The sequence below is a fragment of the Malus domestica genome, chromosome 15, assembly GCF_042453785.1.
Source record: "Malus domestica chromosome 15, GDT2T_hap1".
NCBI classification, from domain to species: Eukaryota; Viridiplantae; Streptophyta; class Magnoliopsida; order Rosales; family Rosaceae; genus Malus; species Malus domestica.
This window is the reverse complement of record NC_091675.1, coordinates 1,203,128-1,213,401: the sequence shown is the minus strand read 5'-3', so window position 1 is coordinate 1,213,401 and position 10,274 is coordinate 1,203,128. Positions and strand designations below refer to the sequence as shown.

At 41.9% G+C, this 10,274-nt stretch overlaps 1 protein-coding gene across 2 annotated transcripts; it reads right to left on the bottom strand.

Annotated features, from left to right (window-relative positions):
- Positions 1-1,070: 1,070 nt before the first annotated feature.
- On the bottom strand, positions 1,071-9,097 carry LOC103450426 (purple acid phosphatase 2-like). 2 transcript variants are annotated; one of them, XM_008389770.4, is made up of 8 exons: positions 8,605-9,097; positions 8,175-8,378; positions 7,978-8,089; positions 7,619-7,848; positions 7,390-7,528; positions 1,754-1,974; positions 1,555-1,676; positions 1,071-1,459 (listed from the first exon to the last, which is right to left on the bottom strand). In XM_008389770.4, the coding sequence occupies exons 1-8, from the start codon at positions 8,968-8,970 to the stop codon at positions 1,258-1,260; spliced, it is 1,596 nt and encodes a 531-aa protein (XP_008387992.3). In that variant the 5' UTR covers positions 8,971-9,097; the 3' UTR covers positions 1,071-1,257. The 2 variants fall into 2 exon arrangements, with proteins under 2 accessions (XP_008387992.3, XP_070669491.1); XM_070813390.1 differs by lacking the exons at positions 1,071-1,459; positions 1,555-1,676 and having other exon boundaries at positions 1,928-2,089; positions 7,387-7,528; positions 8,605-9,011.
- Positions 9,098-10,274: the final 1,177 nt, after the last annotated feature.

Below are 10,274 nucleotides of genomic sequence, written 5' to 3'. Positions count from 1 at the left end.
TTGTCAATGCTGAGATTTATTGCCAATTCTACAAGTGAACTTACTGCAACTGGAGTTGACGAGTCATAATTTTATTCTTTACCATATTTGAAGTGTGTCTAAGGGTAGACTAGATGGTAGTGCGACGACTGAACTCTGGTGTATATTTTTGTTCATCTACCTTTCATTCCTTATGACAGACCAAGCCTAGATGTGTAGTTTCTTATGCTAAAGAACTTTGTTTCTCTTCTTTTGTCTTAAGCAGGTACTAGTTATTTACTTCATAAGAAATGATATAGATACACTTTTTTTCTGCTTTTGTAAATCATGTTTTTTTCTGTCCCTCAAATTTTTTCCATCTGTAGGTTTTTGGACAAAAATTATAGGGGTGTACCAAAAAAACTCAAAAAAAATGTTGTCAGGTTTTGTAAATGAGTCGTGGCTAGCAGGGGTTTGTTGCAAGTGCTATTGTCCTTGTGTATGCATGTATGATATGAATGAAATACAAGTATACATGTATTTTTATGGCTCTAATTTGTCTCTTCTATATTATGTGAATGATTTTCCTTTTGAATCTTGTAAGTTGTCTAATTTAGTCTAATCTGAGGCACCGGATGAGCTTTATGAGTTTTGAGTTAGACCAAATACGACGGTTGAATTATTTCGTCATTCTTATCAACCAGGTGAGCCTTTTAAGTTTTGAGTCTTTTGAATTATCTTTGGCACAACAATAGGATTACTTCGCCTATTTCGTCTTCTTGTGGGATTTAATTCCAATTATTTCCTTTCCTGGTTTGATTCCAAGTTTTGATGGGAAGTTTTCTAGTCTCGTCATCAGGATTTGAAGGATTCCGCTTTCTGCCTCTTGGATAGAAACACGAAATAGACGAAACAATCCAACCGTAGCACCTTGTCTAACTCAAAACTCACAAGGCTCTGTCGAACAGAAAAAAAATTGTATGTTGAATTCACTTCCCTACTTTATCTGTGATGAAACCCTCTCTCTTCAAAAAAGGAAGAAAAGATAGCGGTGACTGACAACACACAAAAAAATCAGTGAAAATGGTTCTACCTTTGGAATTAAATGAGGATGGAGAACGGATTGTTTTATTCCGAATGATGAATAGAGTGGTATTCTACAAAGATTACATGAAACCTCACCCTTCCCATCTCTTTACTCTTAAATTTACACATACAACTTATGCAAACATTAGGTATGGCAGGTGAGTGAAATTTGTGCAGCAAGTCTACATGGTTGGAGGGCAGTGAAAACTTGATCTAAAATGCAGCTAAGGATGATGAGTCTTCCAAACTGTTCCAATATCTGTTCTTTAACCACAGAGAATCAGCTTCAACCGCATACCCGTCTTGATTCCGGTGCCAACTGAAAAAGGCATGAGTTCTGTTCTTTATATCGAAAATCCCATGACCGAAGCTAGCTTCCCGGAAAGCTGAGTAACTTGGCTGTGGTTCTGTCATTCTGCAGAAAAAACACAAAATGCCACCCGAATTTCAAAACTTTTGATCAACAGGAAGGACTGCTCACAGATAGTATGAATGAGATTAACATCGTACTCGGTAACCAAGCCTTCTAGGTTTCCTCCATCTCCGATGGTTATGTAAACCGGGGCTGACCGATCGCTTATGGGAGTGCAGAGTCCATTCGAAATGTTGTAAGCAACATTTGATATCCGTTCCTGTGATGCAAACATTCATATCTGAAACCGCCATAGATTTAATAGATTGTTCACAGGCATGCACAAGGTACACTTACAGATCGTTCGTAGGCATGAACATGGCCAGCGAAGACAACATCTACTTCATATTCCACAAACCATTCCTCGTACATAACTCTGAAGGATTCTCCTTCCATATAGTGATGTACATAACTGCTATACAGTGGAGAATGCATAAGAACAATAAGCCATGGCGTCTCTGTCCTGTTCACTTTCGGCAGCTCCTTCTCTAGCCACTTGTATTGAGGAGTATACTTCCCTGCAAACAAAGCACAGTTCGCAACGCGCGCACATACACAAGCATAAAGAACCACGAAAGGCATAGTTCTATGAAATTGCTCATGCAAGATGAATTGTGGACAAGGGAGCATTCTGTTGGTATATGGTCCAGCCCATGATCAATGTTCTAGATTATTCTAGTAAGCAAGAGAGATGGCTGGAGCATGCTAGACAATTCTAGCATGTTATTAAGTTGATGGAAGAAGCTAGAGAGTACTAGCTTCCTTGGTTGCAAATGGAAAGATCTAGAAGCCACACTTTTGTGGCTAGTCTAGATCTTTCTATGCTAGAGGTTTGAAGAATACACTAGAAACTAGTAGAATGCCAAACCCTCACCTATAAATATGGGTGTGATGTTGTAGTGAACCAACAAATCAAGAGAGTAGTGAGTAGCAAAGGATCAAGTCCAAAGCTAGAGTTCCACTCCAAGAGTGAGAGTGAGAGTGTTCCACTACACATTGTGTGAGTGAAGTTTAGTGTGATAGAAAGTGTGTGTCCTACTTTCTTGTATCCATCAAGCCTTGTCTTTGGCTTGGTAAGACTACTCTTGTTGTACTCATCTTTTCATATAGTGAAGATTGATCCTTGTTTGGTGGACGTAGGCATAAATTGCCGAACCACATAAATTTTTGGTGTCCATTTTCTACTTTACTTTGTGCATTCTCTATCTTGTAGTACCGACATTCCTAACAAGTGGTATCAGAGCCCGGTTGGCTCGTACTACGAGATGGAAGGAAGTGGCACTATGATCAAACTCACCAACTCCAATTGGGTAACATGGAAGCCAAGGATGGAGGACATTCTCTATTGCAAGGATTTGCATGAGCCAATTGAAGGAGATGCCGCTAAGCCCGAGAGCATGTCTGATGCCGAGTGGAAGAAGATGAATCGCAAGGCTATTGGCACAATTAGACAATGGGTGGATGATAGTGTTTTTCACCATGTGTCTAATGAAACCAATGCTCGCGAGTTTTGGACAAAGCTTGAGTCCTTGTTCGAGAAGAAGACTCCAGCTAAGAAAGCCTTCTTGATCAAAGAGCTCATCAATGTGAAGTACAAGGATGGTTTAAGTGTAGCAGAACACTTGAACAATTTCCAGAATATCATCAACCAGTTGGCTACTATGAAAATGACGATCGAGGACGAGCTACAAGCGCTCTTGTTACTTGGATCCTTGCCAGACAGTTGGGAGACCTTTGTGGTGAGTATAAGTAACTCTGCTTCTAATGGTGTTCTTACCCTTGATAATGTTAAAAATAGCATGCTCAATGAAGAAACAAGGAGAAAGACTTCTGGCACAGATAGCAGCCAAGTATTTGTCACAGAGAACCGCGGAAGAAGCAAGAGTAGAGGGCCTAGAGGTCATGGCAGGAGTCCTAGCCGATCCAAGTCAAGGTTCAGGGGTGCATGCCACCATTGTGGCAAAGAAGGCCATATGAAGAAAAATTGTCGAGTTTGGAAGAGAGAGCAAAGGGAAGGAAACAATCAGAAGAAAGATGATACTGGCAATACCACTGCTGTCATATGTGGTGATGTACCAGAAATATTGTCTGTTGGTGAATGCCTGCATATGGGCAACTCTGACAGAGACATTGAATGGATCTTTGACAATGGAGCTTCCTTCCATGCTACGTCCAAACGGGAGTTCTTCAGTACATACAAAGAAGGTGACTTTGGCATAGTGAAGATGGGGAATGAAAGCTATTCCAAAATTCTTGGAATTGGTGATATATGTCTAAGAACTAATCTCGGCTGCCAATTGATGTTGAAAGATGTGAGACATATTCCTGATATACGTCTCAATCTGATATCCATCGGTACCCTTGATCGACAAGGATATTATCACCATATTGGCGAAGGAAAATTGAAGCTTACTAAAGGCTTAATGGTGGTAGCAAGAGCACGACTTTGTTGTACGTTGTACCGGTCAAATGCCAAGGTTTTGAAAGGTGAGTTGAATGCTGTGGAGGACTCATCTCTAGACTTGTGGCATAAGAGGCTAGGTCACATGAGCGAGAAAGGCCTACAGGTTTTGGCAAAGAAGTCTCACATTCCCTTTGCCAAAGGTACGTCGTTAAACTCTTGTGAGCATTGTTTATTCGGAAAACAAAGAAGAGTTAGTTTTTCTGTTTCATCTACAAAGAAAGGAAACTTGTTAGATCTTGTTTATTCAGATGTGTGTGGTCCCATGGAAGTCGAGTCACTTGGAAGAAATAAATATTTTGTTACTTATATTGATGATGCTTCACGAAGGGTGTGGGTGTATTTGTTGAAATCCAAAGACCAGGTGTTTCAGACATTCCAGGAGTTCCATGCCATGGTGGAGAGGGAAATTGGGAAACCTCTTAAGTGCCTTCGTAGCGACAACGGCGGCGAGTACACATCTCACCAGTTTAGAGAGTATTGTGTAAAACATGGCATACGTCATGAGAAGACAGTTCCTGGAACTCCACAACATAACGGTGTTGCTGAAAGAATGAACCGAACCATCATGGAGAAAGTCAGGTGTATGTTGAGGACTGCAAAGTTATCTAAGCAGTTCTGGGGTGAAGCTGTAAGGACAGCCTGCTATTTGATCAACCGATCTCCATCAGTACCATTAGGTCTTGATGTTCCAGAGAGAGTATGGACTGGTAATGATGTGTCTTACTCTCATCTGAAGGTGTTTGGTTGCAAAGCTTTTGTGCATGTGCCCAAAGAGCAGAGATCGAAGTTAGACTACAAAGCTACACCGTGCATCTTTCTTGGTTATGGCGGTGAAGATTTTGGTTACAGATTATGGGACCCATACCAGAAGAACTTTATCCGAAGTAGAGACGTGGTCTTTTATGAAGATCAAACAATTGGGGATTCGGATAAAGAGGCACAACCAGATGGCGCAGTCAGAGGAGTTGATCCATTAGCTTCAGATGAAGAAAGTCACGATGACATCCCTGAAGCAACTGCCAATGAAGTGCCTGCAGAATCAGATAATGCTGATCAAGAGGAGCCTGATCAAGATGTGCCAGACCATGAGATTGCTGATCAGGGGGAGCCTAGTCAAGAAGAGCAGATTCAAGGAGAATCCAATCAGGGGGAGCCTCTAGCCCCGCAAGAGAATGAAGATCAGGTCAGAAGATCCAGCAGAAGTCGAAGACCGTCTACCAAGTATTCTTCATCAGAGTATATCATGTTGACTAATTATGGAGAGCCCGAAACTTATGAGGAGGCCAGAGCTCATAACGACAGTGATAAATGGATGAAGGCAATGGAGTCAGAGATGGATTCCTTATTAAAGAATAATACCTATGAGCTGGTGGAGCTTCCAAAGGGCAGAAAAGCATTGAAAAACAAGTGGGTGTTCAAATTGAAAAATGACGACAACATGACAAGGTACAAGGCTCGTTTGGTTGTCAAAGGTTTTGGTCAAAAGAAAGGAGTTGACTTTGATGAGATTTTCTCACCGGTGGTGAAGATGACTTCCATTCGAGTTATCCTTGGTATGGCAGCAAGCATGGATCTTGAGCTCGAGCAGTTAGACGTTAAAACTGGATTCTCCACGGTAACTTAGAAGAGGAGATATATATGGAGCAACCCAAAGGCTTTGAAGTCAAGGGTAAAGAAACTTTGGTGTGCAAGCTCAAGAAAAGCTTATATGGTCTTAAGCAGGCTCCGAGACAGTGGAATAAGAAGTTCAACTCATTCATGGTGAGTAATGGGTACAAGAGAACTCATGCTGACTCTTGTGTCTATATCAAACAATTTTCTGGAGGTAAATTCATCATTTTGTTGCTTTATGTTGATGACATGTTGATTGTCGGTCAAGATGCTTTTATGATTAAAAAGCTCAAAGAAGAGTTATCTAAGTCCTTTGACATGAAGGACTTAGGGCCAGCCAAGCAGATTTTGGGCATGGAGATAATTCGTGACAGAAAATCCAAGAAGTTGTGGCTGTCACAAGAAAAATATGTTGAACGGGTGCTTGAAAGGTTCAACATGAAAGCAGCCAAATCGGTAAGCTCACCTTTAGCCAATCATATCAAGTTGAGCAAAGAGTCGTGTCCAAAAACATATGAAGAAAAGGAGAAAATGGCAGTTGTTCCCTACTCTTCAGCAGTAGGAAGTATCATGTATGCAATGGTGTGCACACGGCCAGATATTGCTCATGCAGTAGGTGTGGTGAGCAGGTTTCTCTCTAATCCAGGGAAAGACCATTGGGAAGCTGTTAAGTGGATTCTCAGATATTTGAAGGGGACTTCTAAGATGTGCTTGTGCTTTGGCGGTTCCAAACCAATCTTGGAAGGATTTACAGATGCTGACATGGGAGGTGACCTGGATGGCAGAAAATCTACGTCTGGGTACTTGTTTACTTTTGCAGGGGGAGCCGTGTCTTGGCAATCCAAGTTGCAAAAGTGTGTTGCTTTGTCTACAACCGAGGCTGAATACATAGCCGCTACAGAAGCATGCAAGGAGTTGTTGTGGCTGAAGCGGTTTCTCCAAGAGTTGGGTTTTAAGCAAAGTGATTATGGCGTTTATTGTGATAGTCAGAGTGCTCTGGATTTGAGCAAGAACACTGCATACCATTCACGCACCAAGCACATTGATATTCGTTATCACTGGATTAGAGATGCTATCGAGAACAAGATGCTACAGCTGAAGAAGATTCATACCGATAATAATTCTTCAGACATGTTGACAAAGGTGGTCACAAAATCAAAGTTGGAATTCTGCATTAAGGCTGCTGGGATGGACTCCAGGTAACTTGGAGTCATGATCGGAATTCCTCCCTCATGGACTGGAGGGGGAGATTGTTGGTATATGGTCCAGCCCATGATCAATGTTCTAGATTATTCTAGTAAGCAAGAGAGATGGCTGGAGCATGCTAGACAATTCTAGCATGTTATTAAGTTGATGGAAGAAGCTAGAGAGTACTAGCTTCCTTGGTTGCAAATGGAAAGATCTAGAAGCCACACTTTTGTGGCTAGTCTAGATCTTTCTATGCTAGAGGTTTGAAGAATACACTAGAAACTAGTAGAATGCCAAACCCTCACCTATAAATATGGGTGTGATGTTGTAGTGAACCAACAAATCAAGAGAGTAGTGAGTAGCAAAGGATCAAGTCCAAAGCTAGAGTTCCACTCCAAGAGTGAGAGTGAGAGTGTTCCACTACACATTGTGTGAGTGAAGTTTAGTGTGATAGAAAGTGTGTGTCCTACTTTCTTGTATCCATCAAGCCTTGTCTTTGGCTTGGTAAGACTACTCTTGTTGTACTCATCTTTTCATATAGTGAAGATTGATCCTTGTTTGGTGGACGTAGGCATAAATTGCCGAACCACATAAATTTTTGGTGTCCATTTTCTACTTTACTTTGTGCATTCTCTATCTTGTAGTACCGACATTCCTAACACATTCTTACCATATGCTGAGTACGAGGACAAGACTATGATATAGGCTGAAGCTCTCTTGATGGAGTACCAAAGAGGAGACGTACTACCCGAAGCTTCGTAGGGAACAAAATACCGATTTGTGTATGGTTTGAAGGGTGTACTTTCACCCTGCAACAAAATTGCAATTACTTAATCGTATATTTAATCATCTACAACAAGTGAGGTCACCAACAAACAATACACAAAAAAGATGCTTACGAGCTCAGGAACAAAATCGATTTCGTGATTTCCTGCAGTCCAAATCCACGGTTGGTAAGCAACATTTCTCTCTACGAACCTCCCCCATGTATCCCACCGGTTATTGTCATGAAACGGATAATCATCTGCGTAAGAGAGGTCCCCAACAAACAATAATGTCTGTCCTTTCGCAGGGTTTAATTCGTAATGTGTAAGAGTATCATTTGAATCGTGGGTTTGGCCAAGATCCCCTGCTCAAAATGCACACCAGAGTGATGAGAACAACACACAACACACAAATATATGGTTCAAAAACATCAAAAAAAAGCACAAGTGTGTCAATTTATATAAAATTTCCAATGCAGATCAAATTTTATTACCTATGAGGCCGAAAGTATAAGCAACATCAGGACCAACCCTAGGAGGGGTTACAAACCAAAACCTCCGCGCGGTGTTCCCAGTCCCGACTTCATAGTAGTATTTGGTGTCAAACTGCAGTTCTGATTGATTAAACTCCACATTCAATTTGATTCGAACACAAAGAATGCAGGGCAACCAATTAGTGGCAAGTACTTACCTCCAAATTGTCAATGGTGCAATGATGAATGTATCCAGAAGTGTAATTGAAGTACTTGTAAGTGAGAACAGTTGCTTGAGCACTTTTTTTGAGGCTGGTATTATTTTCTGCCCAGTAAATCACTGTACTTGAACCCGGTTCATCTGGAGTGACCCAAGAGACAATCACACCCTTACCCTCATGATCTCCTTGAGTTATATGCACCTTCAGTAATCACAGCACTCAAAATTTAGAAGAAAAACAACCCTTATCGAAGTTTGCCCACTACCCAAAAATCAAAAACATAAATCGCCCACGCGAATTAGGTAAGTTGACTGGTCCAATGTAATCAGGCTGCACATTACGCTCAATAGCAATAAATTAGAGTAGTTTAGATTAGAACAAGAAGTATGAATCAGAACTTAAAAGCATGGTTTCTGACAAAAGATACCTGTTGGGGGACATTATATCCGGGAGGAACTTGGAACACATCACTGTCCAAAGGCATATCAAGGGACAAGTCATCATTCCGGACATAACTGCTTGTTATTCCACCATCACAAACCTCCAGGACAATCAGTAACATACCCAGCACAAACCCAGCAGAGCTCATCCCTGCCTTCCTCATCCCAGTGCTTTTTTGTACCACCATTGGTAAGCACTTCCCGCTTAAGCCACTTCCATGTGCAAAATTACGTGTTATAAATAAATGGTTGCTCCACCCAAAATTCCGTGTACGAAATTCCGCTGAAGGTGTTGGCGCTGGGTGAAGAGACACAGAGATTGATTGACTGCTGTGGTGGACACGTAGGAACATGCGGCCAACCGTCAGTCAAAAGCATTAAGTGCTTTCGCGATTTGTACATGCAACACAAAATTAATACTTTGTCATTTGCACCAATCACTTAATCAGGCATGGAATATTCACCGTTGGGATCGAATATGCACGTCTCCTGAATTATTGGTACAAATATTGTTCGTTGGGTTTTATCGATTGGGCCTTGGCTAGCAAACTTGAATTAAGTTTTTTGGGTTTTGGATTGCCGTCCAAGACTGATGAGTTATTAGGGATATTGGGTTTTCATGATTCACTTTTGGGATGAGCCCAAATTCCAATTTGGTGAAGTTAGAACGTGATCATCCAACACAAAAACAAATTGCAATGAGTTTCTATTTACAACGAGGAGTGATACTCTCAACATGTTTTCTCATGAGCGACATCACTCAAGCTCAGCATGTAGCCGCTGCGCCTAAAATGTGAATAATCTGCTCAAATATCATGTAAAAAATATTAGCATTCAATCCAATACTAATCAAATGCACGGGGGAATCGATCTCTTTCTCTCCAAAGCTCTCTCCCTCAACAAAACCCTAGCCAGCTACCTCCATCGTCACCGACCTCTGGCTATGGCTGGAGACCCGTGGCATCTTCCCTCTTAGCCTTTCCTCCCTTCCTATTTCCTTCTCTTCCCTATCCTAGCCTTCTTCCCCCTCGCCATACACGGCTTTCTTTCCCCCTGACCTCAAGCCAACTACTCATTCCCGGCCTTCACCTACCTCTTCTCCCTTCCCGTGCTTCTTACACACCATTTAGTGTGCAGCGTTCCATGATTTATGCCTTATTCCCTAATCGGGGCCATGCCTTTCAAGATTTTCTTTGATTTGGCGCTCATTTTTTCTTGGTGTGGAGTGGATTGGTGCTGCAAGTGGGTTGGATCCACCTTCGTCAACTCGTTTCCATGGTGGTGTCACCTTCCTTGCCTGGTTCCGGTGGCTGCAATGACATGTGCACTTAGATCTGGCGACTTGGCTTAATCTGGCAGCTCGACTTGTGCATCTCGGACCTGGAAGCTTCACTGCCTATTGTGGCTAGCCCTTTTGGTGTTTGATGTGTGTATGCCGGTACCTCACTGTCTTGTGAATTTGTATGCGGCCTTGGCCTGAGTGCCTCGTCCCCCATTGTGATGAGTTGACCAGTGTGGTGGGGCTGTTGTTTTGGCTAGATTTGTCTTCACCTTTGTGCAATGCATTATGTAGTCTCGTCTATCAATGATGACTTGATTTAGTCCTGCTCTACTGTGATGATTTTATGTGGCTTCGTTATTCAATGATGACCAATGT